Source organism: Dendrobates tinctorius, unplaced genomic scaffold (genome assembly GCF_039654945.1).
Source record: "Dendrobates tinctorius isolate UK_male_01 unplaced genomic scaffold, ASM3965494v1 ptg000038l, whole genome shotgun sequence".
Classification (NCBI taxonomy): domain Eukaryota; kingdom Metazoa; phylum Chordata; class Amphibia; order Anura; family Dendrobatidae; genus Dendrobates; species Dendrobates tinctorius.
Genome location: NW_027361706.1, coordinates 10,013,246 through 10,029,494, shown reverse-complemented (window position 1 = coordinate 10,029,494; position 16,249 = coordinate 10,013,246). Strand labels below are relative to the sequence as shown.

General features: G+C 45.3%; 1 protein-coding gene across 2 annotated transcripts in view; it reads right to left on the bottom strand.

The window, feature by feature from the left end:
* BICD2 (BICD cargo adaptor 2) overlaps positions 1 to 14,392 on the bottom strand; it is a 110,330-nt gene extending 95,938 nt beyond the window's left edge. Inside the window, exon 1 of one of the 2 annotated variants that reach the window (XM_073574188.1) lies at positions 13,904 to 14,392. In XM_073574188.1, the coding sequence (XP_073430289.1) occupies positions 13,904 to 14,176 (273 nt within the window). In that variant the 5' untranslated portion in view covers positions 14,177 to 14,392. The remainder of the gene's footprint in view (positions 1 to 13,903) is intronic. The other variant, XM_073574189.1, reaches the window with a different exon arrangement.
* Positions 14,393 to 16,249: the final 1,857 nt, after the last annotated feature.

The window sequence follows — 16,249 nt, the reverse complement described above, 5'->3', positions numbered from 1 at the left end:
ACCTTAAAACAGTGAGGCTGGCAACTTTTTAAAAACACAAAATTTGTGTGACTCTCAAAACTTTTGGCCAGGACTGTAGTTTAGCTGCTGCCCATCAAGAAACCCTTCTCTTAATCTTAAAAACGTGAAGCCTCCCCCTCCCCTCGATACAGTTTGAGGGATTGATACACCTATACCAAGCTCCTGGTTGGCACATAATGTCCGGGGCACATACCAAAACCACTCGAGCATGTAAACGATTTCTGAAATCAATGTGACCTCGCACTTCATATTCGCATTTCATGGCTACTTAAGTCAAACTAATAGAAACACTATTAACTTTCAAATAGAATATTATGGCCATCAATGCCGACATATATACGTGCATAAACAGCAATCCGTCTGTACTAAAGGGATAAAGGATTTATGGAGGTGTCACATTTTATGGAAATTTAATCATAAATCTATTAAAAGTTACTTTAAGGGGAACCAGTCAGCGGATTCAAATCACAGTTAGCATGAATCAGAATCTGGATGCAAGATCACAGCCGGGTACGTTTTCTGCCGAAACCTTTCGGTATTAAAAAAAAAAAAAAAAAAATCATTATTCTTGGCTTATATAGCGCCATCATATTCCGCAGCGCTTTACAGAGGTCATCATCATCGCTGTCCCCATTGGGGCTCACAATCTAAATTCCCTTAAAATACACTATAGGAAACAGAGAAGCGCAATAGGGTCTTATCTGATGACCATGTTATAAAGATATATAAAATCCACTCACCCACTGAAGGAAAGATCAGGCATATAGAAATCGTCAGCTGCTGCACGTCCAAATGGTCAGACAAGTGACCGCCAGTATAACACTTCTAATGGAACTTGGTTTTTTGGACTTTCATGTGCTGCTTGACATAATAGACAATCCAGTTAAATTGAAAGATCAATCTTTTATTCACATTTAATCCCAACGCGTTTTGAAGTGAAAAACACTTCTTCAGGGGAAGAAATATTTGTTAATATTTGTCTTCCCCTGAAGAAGTGTTTTTCACTTCGAAACACGTGGGGATTAAATGTGAATAAAAGATTGATCTTTCAATTTAACTGGATTGTCTATTATGTCAAGCAGCGCATGAAAGTCCAAAAAACTAAGTTCCATTAGAAATCTAAATTCCCTATCAGTATGTTTTTGGAGCGTGGGAGGAAATCTGAGAACCCGGAGGAAACACGGGGAGAACATACACAAAAAAAAAAATTATAAAAGGAGTGTAGTATAAAGGCAAAGATTGCATTTCTTGAAAATGACAGCCTCTACTAGCACTTCACTGTGATTATGGAGAAACCTAGATTTTTAGAGACCCGGGTGAAGTCACGTCAAGGTCTAAAAATATCCGGTATATTATTACTGGGCGTATAATTAAAGATGAACCAAAATTATTTCTAAGGCTCTGTGGACTGCAATCACTCTAGTGAATGTAAAAAGGAATTGAGTTCACAAATAGTCTGTAAAACTCCTAAACAGAGCTGTGTGTCTCCATGAGAACAGACTACAAATAAACCCTGCGTAGTCTGACCTGCAGTCTTTTGCATCTGCCCGATCTCCTTTCTAAACGAAAACTTTTAAAGTCATTCTTTACATTGCTCATCTCCGGCGGCTACATTCACACAGATTTTTATTGTTTTTCTTTGAAGCTGCACCACTACGAAATCCACATCAAAATAAGCTGAAGATACCCTTTGAAAAAGCTTCTTATTCATTTAAATGGAAAATCCACTTTGTTGCTTAGACAGCAAATTTTGGAGATTTTTTTTTCCCCAACAAGGTTTCGAAAACTTGTGAAAAAAAAAAAAAAAAGAATTTCCTTAATCCATAATCTCTGTGTGAACTTATTTATTGTTCAAGCAGATGAGTTTTCTGAAATTTACATCTTTTAGTTTGAGAGTTGCAGTTCTGTTGCGGAATCCAAGGGAAAGCCAGAAAAAAGCAAAAAAAAAAAAAAAAAAAAAACTATTGCTTTCAATGAGAAGTCCACGGCTCTGTTCAGATGGAAACTGTGGCGGTTAACCACTTGCAGATCAGCCCTATAATGCAATCGGGGACTGGCGGCTGCTCAAATTGCAAAACTGTGGCAGAAACCCAAGGATGACCCACGGATTTCTTACACAGATTTGCCGATTCTGCAGGTCGGATTCTTCCATAGAATCTATTGGTGATCATAATATGGCATCTCATCATTAGTCTGATATTTAAAAGAGAAAAAAAATGAGATGACACATGAAAGCCCTTCTTGCAGGTATGGTGGCTTAGGCCTCTTTCACACTTCCGTTTTTTACAATCAGTCACAATCCGCCAGGTTTTGAGAAAAACGGATCCTCAAATTTTTTTTTGAGGATCCGTTTTTTTCCCCATTGACTTGCATTAAAGGCGGATTGTGACGGATTGCTGTCCGTTGCATCCGTTTTTTGTGAGAATCCGCCAAAAGTTGCTGTCCGTCACCATCCTCAAAGATTTCAAAACGGAGCTTGTAACGTTTTTTTTCTCTGGCGGATCCTCCAGACACTAATTTAACCCGAAATTCTTTCTGGGTGCCGGATGGGAAAAAAAAAAATCTCTCTCTCACATCAGTTAACAACGGATCCGCTTGTATGACTTTTTGGCGGATTTGAACTGATGCAAAAAAACTGAAGTGTGAAAGAGGCCTTAGGCCTCTTTCACACTTCAGTTTTTTACAATCAGTCACAATCCGCCAGGTTTTCAAAAAAACGGATCCTCAATTTTCTTTTGAGGATCCGTTTTTTTTCCCCATTGACTTGCATTAATGGCGGATTGTGACGGATTGCTGTCCGTTGCATCCGTTTTTTGTGAGGATCCGCCAAAAGTTGCTGTCCGTCATCCAGGGCTGTGGAGTCGGAGTCGGAGTCGGTGCTCATTTTGGTGGAGTCGGAGTCGGAGTTGGAGTCGGTATAAAATGGACCGACTCCGACTCCTAAAATATATAATAAATTGGGTACAGTAATTCAATGCAGGATGTGCTGAATATTTTTTTATAGGAGTTTGGGAAAGTTATGAAATGTCCTATAAATGACTGTTCTATTCCTGATCTAAGGCTACATTCATACACAGCGTTTTTCCTGTGTTTTTTGCGGATACGTTTTTCAGCTGCAAAAGCTGATCATCTTTTTAAAAAACTGCATCACCTGAAAGGTTTTTGAGCTCATAGATAATGTTTTCAATAGCAAAAGCAGATTAGAAATCTGCTCTATCTATATATCCATTTATCCATATCTGTCTATCCATATCGTATCTGTACCAAAAAGAATGAAAACCGGGTAGTACACCAATATATATTCTGTTCTATCTAAATATCTTGATTATTGGATCATAAAAATGATTAAATGTCTGAGGTTCACATTGTACTACAATAAATATTTCACTTAAATATAAGCAATATGTGTGGGAGTCGGAGTCGGAGTCGGGAAGTCGGAGTCGGAGTCGGTGTAAGGGAAATTGAGGAGTCGGAGTCGGAGTCGCAGGTTTGGCTTACCGACTCCACAGCCCTGCCGTCATCTTTCTCTCTCTCGCCAGCGTTTCCTTTAAATTTCCTCATTTTCAGGATCCGTCTGAAAACGGATCCTGTGACATCCGTTCACATCAGTTAAGAACGGATCCGCTTGTCTGACTTTTTGGCGGATTTGAACTGATGCAAAAAAACTGAAGTGTGAAAGAGGCCTTGGTTACAAGTCTCTCTACAAATTGCTGTTCATGACCCACACAAGATCCTGGAGCCAGAGCTGAAATAAAAATACTTAGGTAATGAATCACACAGCACAGGGGTCGCTCCCCCCCCCCCCCCCCCCCCGGCATTCCCGATTAGTCATGACTTGAAATACAGTAAACAGCAGCTTCATTCGGAAATATAACTCATCAATTACGTGCGAGTAAATATCGGGACTGTAGATTCATAGTGGACAGTGGCTGTAATGAGACTTTTCTACATAAACTGCACTGAAGAAACAGCAATTGTAAAAATGTTAAAAGGCGGGGAAATTAAATATATGAGAAGTCACATTTCTAGAGTGACCGCCAGAACACAAAAAAGTGATCACTTGTGGAACTGCATAGCACAAATGTAGACCGGGCAGAGTGCAGCGCCGGCATAGCCTTTGTGTATGTGACATATTCTCTATAAGAAGGTCCATTAAGGGTCCATACACACAAGCCTTATGCATATCTGATCTGACACCAGGAATACTCACTGTGTAGTACAGAATCATCTTTGTGGATGAGATCTTATGAAATCTCATTTGTGCTGTGCAGAGAAAATCGCAGATCACGGGTGATTAACCGGAAAATGTGACCGATAAACGGAACGTCGTTACATACGAAAAGATAAACCGTACAGCTCCACTTAGACCTGTGGACGATTCCCAAATTGGGGGGGGGGCACAATGAGTACACTGAAAAAGTTATTTTTAGCAATTTGGGTACAATGGTCTGATCTTGAAAAATCAGTTTAAAAATGATCTGTCACCAGATTTTACATTACAAACTCCATACATTACTAAACAGATCATGGACTTGAAAAGGCTGGTGTGTTTACTACCAAAAAATCCATGTTAGAATGGGTGCATGATTTTTAATTAAAGTTCAAACTTGGTCTCAGCCTGATTCACAGTTCCGCAGTGTCCCTGCTCCCTGCTGAGGCCTCACACAGATCAGTACAAGCTACAGCTGTCAGTCAGGGTGGGTGGGCAGATAACGAATATATTTGGTCTCGCTAGCTCCCGCATTCAATAGCTGGACTCCTATTCATCAGGTTTTAACACCCCTTCTGACCTGGATTTTTCTAAGTTAGTACACCAATGTCCTCCTGTCTATGAAAGCTATATAATACTGTATGCCGTATTTTATTGCGAAATCTGCTGTAAACGTAATATAGTCACAAAACAGAACGCTCGATAAAGCTACAGGTTTATTAGAAAACATTTCTCAGCCGGAAAAATTAAGTCCTAGTAAGACCCGAGCCAAGAATGTTCACGTCAAAAGGAACAAAGCTCATGGGCGATTAGCGCATGATATAATAAACGCACCCAGTGGGCTACATGAAGCTATTCTGACGAGCCCCTCACCCCCGCTGTCTCGTTAGCGGCGTAGGGGGATCGGTATTGGAGTTTCCATGGCGACATACAGAGCAACGGAGTCCATGTCAGTCAGCCGCAGATCCATTCTGTCACTGTCAGATCCCATAACATCGGGAGATTGCTTCAGATACCGCGGATGTGTCGGAAACTTGTGACGAGACACGAGTGGGGAATACCCGTGTGATAACACGGCTCCGCTGTCCGATCAGTCCACGAAGGACAAAGCCATTCTGCTCATCGTAGTCAGGCTGGTGTCATACCAGAGGATAGAAAGATTAAAAAAAAAAATTAAAAAAAAAAAAAAAACACGGATTTTTTTTATCTCTATGTCCATGTTTCACATTGATCCATGTGAACTAAAAAAGGTCATCTGATCAGCCCGATGGAGTAACCTTGGTCAGAGTCCCGTCCGTGGCAGGTCAGTCTTTTCCAAGGACGGCACTCGTGCGATAGTGGAGAAAACCGGGGCAGCTCCGTGGTTGGAATATTAGCATCGACCACAGAATGACACTGTATTTGTGCCTAAGGCAAGAAAAATACATTGGAATCCCGTAGGGTCCATGAACGGATACAAGAGATCTATGGAAATAAGAAGCGGTCAATAAGTGTCACACCTACATTGCCATGGGAAAATGAGATATGAGGAGCTGTTCGGAGAAGAGACCATAACGCAAAGCTGTCTACTGCAGGACTGTAACATGGGGGGGAAACACGGTGGTCACCAATGATCTTTTTGGCTAGCAAAATGCCATCTGGAAAGACTACAGCTGGCCATAAACACAAGCTTTCATTGGGCCAACGGCTCACTCTTCCGATTCCCCATACACATAAGTGCTCAGTTGAGTGTTCAAGAATTTTCAATAGGGAGAGGAGAAAAAGCTGATCTAAAGGCCCCGTCTCACACAGCGAGATCGCGGATGCGTCACCTGCGATCTCGCTACATGTGACGCATAGCGGCGACCGGGCCCCCCCGCTGGATATCGCTGATCGTGCTCGAATGTCCTGGGCCATTTTTTGATCGTCGGTGTCCCGCTGGCCAGCATGCATCGCTGTGCTTGACGCCGACGAGCGACCTCGTTGGTGACGCAGAACTCAGGGACGCAGGCGTGAGTCGTCAGAAAAGCTGCTGTGTGACAACGCACCAGCGATCCCTACCAGGTCAAATCGTTGTCGGGATCGCTGGTGTGTCGCTATGTGAAACGGGACTTTTAGACTCCTCAGGCAGCAGCTCTTCTCCCCTGAAAACCAAAGGATCGGGCATTGACCTTGCCACAAAAGGCCCGATCCTTCTTGAGAACTTCTCAAGAACGCCCATACACATCAGATGATCATTCTGCCAGACCAGAAAGACTTTGCCAGCCTCCACCAAGTGATAAAAGCGCTCAATTCTTCATTTTTTGCCTTCTACATCTTCTTATGCAGCATACCAGAGAAGGAAGACAAAAAAGAAAAAAGCATCCGAACACACGTTTCAAGCCCATTTAGCACCTTAGTCCTCTTCCACTGGCAACATTTTTGGGTTCAAACGACTTTTGTGCAAATTTTATGGGAGAAGCCAACAAAAAAAATTTGGGCTTTTTTTCGATAACAATCACCAGTTATCAAACACCTACTTTTGCAGCTTCTCGAACCCTTGGAGAAGTGGTGACAAAGGAAACAATCATGCAACTAATTGCAGTCACATAGGACTTCTTTGGTCATGTCTGGACATCTGTTGTATATCTTTACGGATGGGCTTGTCAGCATGGCGCAAAGCATTTTTACAACAAACCAAACCCCTTTTTTTTTTTTTTTTAAAGGCCGTGACCCCCAGAAGGTGCATTTGGCCAATTCTGAAAACACACCACCCCAGTATTAGACGATCTTCACATGCTGCATTTTTGCTGCTGTTTTATGCAAATTTTAAGCTGCGTTTTAGAGTATAGGTCACACCGCTGCCCAGGAGACTTGCCAATTACCCAGAGAGCTCAAGAGGCACATAGAAAAGACAAGTGATACTATGTCGCCTCCATTTTCTCCTCGGGAGAAGGAATGCAGTTCTAGAATATGGCAGATTATAAACTAGAAATAGAAATGGATTTTGACCCATGATCTAAAGACAGGAAAAGCGAAACAATTCTCTTCCTGCGTGATACAAGAGGAGCCAGAGAGCAGCGCATACATCACTCTGACATGCTATTTGCTCCAGGCTAATGGCATCCAAAAGCAAGACAATTACCGGCATCTGAAAAATCAGCATGCCAATGGTGACCTGAATGCAATATCTCGTCAATAATGGCATCTAAAACTGGCAGAAAGTAATCACTTTTAAGGGGGTTTCCATGGTCTGAAAACCACTGTTCACCACCTGCAGTTTAAAAAACAAAAACAAAAAAAAAAAACCTATGCCTTACTCACCCTCCCCAAGTCCAGCTCAGAGTCTTTGCTGCTGCTCCCTATGCCCGATATGGTCTTCAGCACCGACGTCATGATGACAGCGCTGCGGCCACTCAGAGAGTTCAGTGGCTTTGCGTAGCTTGTGCCATCAACTTGGGCAGCCACTGAGCTCACTGATTGGCTGCAGGGTCATCCACATAAAGTCAGTGCTGCAAACAATACATTAGAGTAGAGAATCAGCGCTGGACCTAAGGAGGGTGAGCAAAGTCCAGTTTGCTTTCTTAAAACAAACTCCAGCCGGAGGACAGGGGTTTTCCAAAACCAGAAGACCACTTTAATTAGTGGGCCACGGATCCGACCCATCCTTAGGTCATCAGATCATTGGAGGCTCAACACCCAGCACGCCCACCAATTAGCTGTTAGCAGCTATGGCGGAGGTCTACAGCTTCCAGAAGAGGAACAGCAGCGCTCCGTCGCACAGATCAGACCCTATTCAGGTATAATGAGTTGTTTGGTGGCGTCTCCACATTTTTGTCACGTAGGGCAAACACTGGAGTCACAGACAACTTATTTTTGCACTACAGAACATAGAATCATTCATGACGCAATGTATATACAGTGGGGGAACGTCGCCTCTACATACAGCACTTGTCACTGCACAGAAAATTCCCTGGTGCGGCCATTGCAGTTTGCTGAATTCTTGTCATCAGACATGCTGCACATTCTTGGAATACCATCTTATTATCACAGTACTAACAACTTGTACAGGGACACATAAGAGGAACTTATGGAGGACTCAGCCTTCACTACAGATAAGCTGGAAATGTGGAAAATGTCCTACAGAAACCAGAAAGAGCTTTGTAATGATGTGAAGGTGTCAGCGGGGATATGCAGGGAGACGGCGCGCGCAGGGGAGGGGGAGACGGCGCGCGCAGGGGAGGGGGAGACGGCGCGCGCAGGGGAGGGGGAGACGGCGCGCGCAGGGGAGGGGGAGGGGGGGGGAGACGGCGCGCGCAGGGGAGGGGGAGGGGGAGGGGGAGGGGGGGAGACGGCGCACGCAGGGGGAGCCGCTACGTTTTTATGATAAACCTTGATAGGCTTGGTCTGGCAGGATGCATTATGTTCTAACCCACTGTTACTTATCATAGCTCGATGATAACTAGGTGGCCATAAGGCCAGGGTAAACCATTACATTCGACATCTTAATCAGGTGAGAATAGGCAAAACTCATCTCCACGAGAATCTAAAGGATCGAACAGGAGAGGCGCACCAAGATTTTACCAAGGGTCTTCAATCCAGGACATTCAACCATCAGAAAATCTTGGCAAGATTGCAGGGATCCACCATGGGAAATCTAAAGTCTATGTGCAGAACCACAACCAGATCTGTATGCAACTACAATAATAAAATGCGAACATTGCGCGAACCAAAGCACCGAAATGTTGCACCAGTTCAGCTATTAATGGGGTTGTCCACTACTTGTTGGTGACCTATCCTCAGAACAGGTCACCATATCAGATTGGTGGGGGTCCAGGACTTCATCGCAGAACCCGGAGCGGCCAGCGCCATATGCTGCTTACATCTGGTCAATGCCGGAGTTACAACCTGCTGATCAGTGGGGATAAAGGGTGTCAGATTTCCAGCTATCTGACACAGATGATCTATGATAAAGGAAGGTCATCAACATCACAGGCCTAAATAACCGCTTTAAGCTTAATTATCTATGTACAAGACTTGGGTCGACTCACGGGTAGTGCCATCAGCGTTTTTTCACAAATAGCACTTGGTGCCATTCGCAAGTCTGATTTTTTCCTTGGACGAGTGGTCTTCAGAAAATATCTGAGACTTCTCCGATTTTGATCTGGATCAAAAATCAGCAATGCAAATCAACGGGTCCGTGACAAAAAAAAACAAAAAACATCGGACTGCACTCGGATGATATCTGAGTGCAGTCTGATTTTCAAGGACTGTCAGAATGGTAAAGAAGGAGACCTTTTTTTTTTACCGTAACTTCTCCACGTATGAGAAAATCAGATGACACTCGGACCACTCTAGTCAGAATAATTGGTCAGATTTTCTCATTTGCAAAAAAAAAAAAAAAAAATCTGACATCTGAATGAGGCTTTACACAACAGATGTCAATATAATGTAAAGGGTCGTACACATTCTTCTATCCTTCTGTATTCGGGGAAATAATCCATCAGGGTTGTGGAAAGAATAGCTGAGGGGTTGAACGCTACCTGAAGCGTCATGGCTTGTTTAAACATTTCAGTCCAAAATTTGCAGATGGAAAATCCGATGTGGATATCAGGAGCCAAATAACTGAGATCTCTGCATGTAAACTGACCTGAAGAGTGCAATGTTCTTACGATAGCTATACTGTCTTCTACTAGGATAGGTCTCAAAAAAACTACAAAAGAATTATGTCTTGTGCCCTTGAACATATTTTGTTATTTTTGCTTGTGACGTCCAATGCTTATTATAGCACCGCGGACATGCCATGTGCCACATTTATTAAGGGCATTAAACTGTGTGTCTCAATGGACACTTTGCCAAAGTTAACAGAAAAGCGGGCATGATGTAACGTATTCGTAAAATACGCTAAAGGATTATGTCTTTTATTAGTTTTAGACCAGTTTTTTCAAGTACGAGTTCCATTCTCTGTTTTTCAAGGACAGAAATTGTACCTATTATAGTCTATGGAGCTGTTCATGTGACTGTGTATATTTACGGACGTGCGGTCCAAACAAGCACAAACAAGTTCAATTTTGATCCAGCCAAACTAGCCAATTTTTTTTTGTTCTGTGAAAAAAAATAAAAATAAAAATAATCGGACAACAATTACATACCATACTACCTGGACAACCCCTTCTCAATCCTCAAGTTTCCACCTTGTAAAATAACAACACTTATACTCCCCTCCGATGCAGACACTGGTTCTCCCGGAGATCACGTAACATTATGTCATGCCATCCCTGTGGACAATAAATACAGGCTCTCCTTTAGATGTATTATATAAATGCAGAGGAAATGAGAGAGCAGTGGATCTCTCTTCCTCCGGATGTATAATATTTGTTCGGAGGTGGGGAGAGTGAAACCAGGATTGATTGGCCTCAGTACTCACGTGACTTAATGTTACGCTATCCCTTGGAGAGCCAGTGCCAACACGGCTGCAATGGTGTCAGTACGGGAGGCGAGTAAAAGGGCACAGTCGTATATATCGGACCGAGATTGGAATGCAGTGCTCAGACTGGCTGGCTGCTCTCTCTACCACAGCGTGAAAGCTCCATGACTGGCCACTGTACTCGTGTGACAATGTTATGCAATCACTGGGAGAGCCAGTGTCAACACTGCTGGAATGATGCCAGCACCAGAGTCAAGTCTAAGGGCGCAGTCAGACAGTCGTATAAATCGGAATGCAGTGCACAGACTGGATGGCGGCTCTCCCTACCAGAACATGAAAGCTCCATGTATTTCTATGCGGCTGTAAAGCTCAGTCCGGGAGATCCGGCGGCCAGTCCTTGCACTGCATTCCGACCTCAGTCCGCTTTATATAACAAGAATAAGAAGGGGTTCTCTGAGAACTGAATGGTTAACCCCTTGAAGAAACCTTGATCAGCTTGTTTCTTTTTTTTTTGCATAACAAAAACTGATGAAACTCTGACGGTAACACACGACACTGACCAAACTTTGATAAAAAAATATGCCCAAAAAATACTGATGAAACATGGCCTGTAATATGAGAAAATCATTGACGTCTGAATGATCTTTAAAATGGAACCAGACAAGGTGGCGGAAACTAGACTAGACGGTCCAAGGAGGCACCAAGTTTAATATCAAAGGCATTAGCCATGGTGATAAATGTCTAACTTTTATTACACATGATCGCGGTACTAAATCTGCCGCAATGTGTAACTCTTCCTTTTTGCCTTTGCTATTTTAATTATCGTTATTAATCGCTTCTTCCCTTTTTTTGCAGTGATCTCATTTCCTGTTTACAGCTATAATCTACTCTGCAGCTTCAGTAAAAATAGGAGGATGGAAAACCCCCAAAAGCAACAATGTAGACAATCCGGCAAACAAAACACAAATAAACACAAACACTGATTGATAAATATTGCACAAACGTAACAGTTTAGAGCAAGGCTGCACTCACATCTCAGCTCTAAACCCCAAGGATGAGGCCAGAAATGACATTTGTATCAATTTACAATCCATTTTTCCCTAGGTTGCATTTTTTTTTCCCTTTCCATGGCTAATTCCTTATCCATAACAGGATGGAGGAGGGGAGGCTGGGAGTGGAGCAGATGTCTTGGGAAGGGCAGGCGTAGCCTCTTGTGCGCAGACTCCCAGCGCAGCGGGTGATGCCACATCTCCTAAACACATTGCAATGGGGTAATGCAGACTGGTACAGGCCAAGGATGCCAGACGACGATGGCACAGGAGGCCCGCAATGCAAATCTCACAGTCTAAGGAGCCCAAGAACACTGGCAAAATTCTAATTTTTCTCCCCAAAATTATATTTCCAATGTCAATCGGCTGCTGCGTCTACAGCAAGATGTTAACCCTTAGATTGCTTGCACTAGATATTCCGAGATACCAGCAAACGTGCGTTTCAGTCCTGACAAAATCCGACCCGAGCCGTTCATAGGCACAATCATTGGAGTATTAAGGATTGTGGTGAAGGGCACAGGGTCACAGAAAATTAGATCAGTGTCCTGAGACGACGGATTATACTGATTGGCATGCTTGTATTTTGTAGCACTTCTATCCGGGTGCGAGTATTCAGAAACATGGTGGATAACAATGATGCTGGCACACCATGCGGCACTATTCCAGTGTACGACATGTGGATGGCAGCATTGGGATCTGTATGAAATGAGCCTAAAGTGAGAAAACCAGACTGTTCTAGGTGGTGGTAGAGAGGTCCTTAGGGCAAAGTGTGATACAGTACATACCATCACACAGTGCCTGGCGGTGTATGGAGTAGGCACAGTGCGGGGTCCCATGTTAGGCCCGCCATCTAGATTAACATAGAAAGTGATAACAATGTGTGATTAGGGTATGACTGCAATCTGGTCCACTGATAGTGGGAACTGGAGTACAGTGCAGTGATGGCAGTGTAGGCATGCAGTGCAGTTGAATGACAGGCCGTGTTCAGATTTGCATAGGAGCCTCTATTGCAGATTCCATAAAAGACAGAACAGCGCAGCCTGCCCCAAAATACTGGTCAGTAATATGACAGACACCATGACGGTGCAGGATGCAAGTGAGTGACAGCAGTGCGGCTCTGCAGTGTCAGCGCAGAATTGTATCAGCTCTAAAAAAAAAATTTCAGAATTATCTGCTATTAATATTGTGGAATTAATCATTGCTAAATATTGGTCATTTTTGAAGGAGCCAGAACATGGGCTAAATGGAAGTCTTCAAACAGAGGCTGGACAGACATCTGACTGGGATGGTTTAGCGAATCCTGCTTTGAGCAGGGGGTTGGACCAGATGACCCTGGAGGTCCCTTCCAACTCTACCATTCTATGATTCTATGAAATGGACTGCACAGCCCATGGCAGTGGCAGCGATAGGTGTCTCCAGTGGTAGTGCAGTAGTCATAGTGTGGGTATGCCACGCACTTCAGTGAAAGCAGTGTGGATCTGCAGTGACAAAACAGTGGGCATGCATTCTGGAGAAGGGAAAGCATTATGACCCTCTAACGAGGCATGAGTGTGCAGTGTAGAGACAGCCCAGTGAGGTGCAGATACAACAGCATAGGTCAGTACTGCAAAGTATGCAGTGACATAGTGTGGGTATACAGTGTAATGACCACACTATGTGTCTGTAGTGGAGTGCAGTGACAAAACCTTGGGTATAAATTGTAGTGCAATCACAGTGTTTGTTGATCTGCAATGCAGCGACAGCAGCGGGGTGCAGTGTCAGCCGCGTGACAGTGCAGTGTCAGCAGTGTGGGTCAGTAATACAGTGACAGCTGGGATGGTCAGTAGTGCATTGATAGCAGTGTGGGTATGCAGTGTAGGCCAGTAATGCAGTGTAGTGACAGCAGTGTGTGTATACAGTGACAGCAGTGCAGTATCAGCTGCAGAAGTGTCAGTCTGTGGTGCAGTGACAGCAGTGTACAGTCCCAGCATCCACACCAGGAGCAGTCCCAGCACCAGGAGCAGTCCCAGCACCAGTCCCAGCACCAGGAGCAGTCCCAGCACCAGGAGCAGTCCCAGCACCAGGAGCAGTCCCAGCACCAGGAGCAGTGCCCGCACCAGTCCCAGCACCAGTCCCAGCAGCAGTCCCAGCAGCAGTCCCAGCACCAGGAGCAGTCCCAGGAGCAGTCCCAGCACCAGTCCCAGGAGCAGTCCCAGCACCAGTCCCAGCACCAGTCCCAGTAGCAGTGCCCGCACCCACCTCCTTGAGCTGCTCCAGCTCCTGCCGCACGGTCTCGTACTCCAGCTCCAGCTCGTCATACTGCTGCTTCAGCTGCTGCTTCTCGTCCAGCACCACCAGCCCGTACTCGGCCGCCTGGATCTTCTCCCGGGTGGTCTCCCCCAGCTCCCTGAACAGCCGCCTAATCTCAGCCCGGAGCCAGTCGGAGCCGGACTGCATCACCAGCTTGTCATACTCGTCCTCCTCCATGAGGAGCGCCATTCCCGGGAGGGGTGCAGGGCTCACGTCAGTCATCAATAATGTCGGGGTCCGCTCCCTGCACCCCAGCTCCTACCCCCGGAGCCGCCGCTGCTGCATCATCCTGCGCCCGGCGCTCGCGCAGACACTGACAGGAATGCAGCCTAACCCTGACGACTGCGAGTACGAAGCAGGGAGCGTCTGACAATGCCGGCCAAGAAAGCGCTGCGAAGGTGAAAGCGTCAGTGAGGAGGGCTGGGCTGCAGGGAAGGACACTTGGTAGACGTTCCCTAAGTGTCTGCTAAGGGCAAGACGCATGCGCAGTAGCGGCGCGTCGCTGGAGAGCGGCCTCGACGACTAAGGGCAAGGCGCATGTGGGAGATCAAAGCCGGAGGAAGCGAAGATGTTTATCTATCCTTGCTGAGGTCTGGGGAGACCTCAGACCTGTACACAATGCTGACAGTAGGAGCCATTGTTGTGCCCAGTCCCATCACTAAATGCAGCAGATCAAGGTCATTCCTTCCAGGAACCTTCATTTACTTCCATTATTTGTAGGATTTAACACTTTAAATTGCAAAATCCACATTTTTCTAGTGTCCTGAAGGATCTGCAGCTGTGATGTTGATTGGACCAAGCACCGGCATGTACACCGGCGACGATCGGCAGCGGTTTATAGGTCATGTTACACAATGGTCGTGTGACCAAGGACGCCATGTAGTCATGAATAGAGTTGAGCGAAACGGGTCGATAAAATTCAAAAGTCGCCGACTTTTGGCAAAGTCGGGTTTCATGAAACGAAACCCGACCCTAGGATGAGGTCGGCCACGAGGTCGGCGACTTACGCGCCAAAGTCGCGTTTCAAAAGTTTGTTTTGCGCTCTTTTTCAGCCAATCAGGATCCACGGACAATGTGGGCAACGTGATGACATAGGCAGGGGTCACCACCATCTTTCAGAAGGGCATGCAAGTGATTGGCTTGCTTTGGTGGGCGTCACAGGGGGTATAAAAGGGCGTGCACGCCGACCGCCATCTTACTTCTGCCGATCTTAGTATAGGGAGAGGTTGCTGCTGATTCTGTAGGGAGAGCGTTAGGCAGGGAAGAAGACAAAAAAACTGCTTCTGCTGCTAGCGATTTGGCCTGCACAACACACCAGTCACTGTGTGTGCAGTGCAAGGGGAGGCTATATAGTGGTGTATCAGTGGTGTTGGTTGTTGGGCTGCCTTTTAAGGCTTCCTGACAGGCTGGCATTGCTGTTTACCCACTGCTCCGCAAACTGCTTTTTTAAAAGCAATCCAATCTCCCTTATCCTCTAGTCACTTTTGTCACAGCAGTGCCATCGAGCCTGTCACATAGCGCTCAGATATCAGTGGGCCTCACACAATCCAAAAGTGTCCAGTGTCCAAAAGTGTGTGCAGATATTCAAAATCTCCCTTATCCTCTAGTCACTTTTGTCACAGCAGTGCCATCGAGCCTGTCACATAGCGCTGAGATATCAGTGGGCCTCACACAATCCAAAAGTGTGTGCAGATATTCAAAATCTCCCTTATCCTCTAGTCACTTTTGTCACAGCAGTGCCATCGAGCCTGTCACATAGCGCTGAGATATTCATTGGGCCTCACACAATCCAAAAGTGTCCAGTGTCCAAAAGTGTGTGCAGATATTCAAAATCTCCCTTATCCTCTAGTCACTTAGGTCACAGCAGTGCCATCGAGCATGTCACATAGCGCTCAGATATCAGTGGGCCTCACACAATCCAAAAGTGTCCAGTGTCCAAAAGTGTGTGCAGATATTCAAAATCTCCCTTATCCTCTAGTCACTTTTGTCACAGCAGTGCCATCGAGCCTGTCACATAGCGCTGAGATATCAATGGGCCTCACACAATCCAAAAGTGTCCAAAAGTGTGTGCAGATATTCAAAATCTCCCTTATCCTCTAGTCACTTAGGTCACAGCAGTGCCATCGAGCCTGTCACATAGCGCTGAGATAACAGTGGGCCTCACACAATCCAAAAGTGTCCACTGTCCAAAAGTGTCTGCAGATATTCAAAATCCCCCTTATCCTCTAGTCACTTTTGCCACAGCAGTGCCATCGAGCCTGTCACATAGCGCTGAGATATCAGTGGGCCTCACAC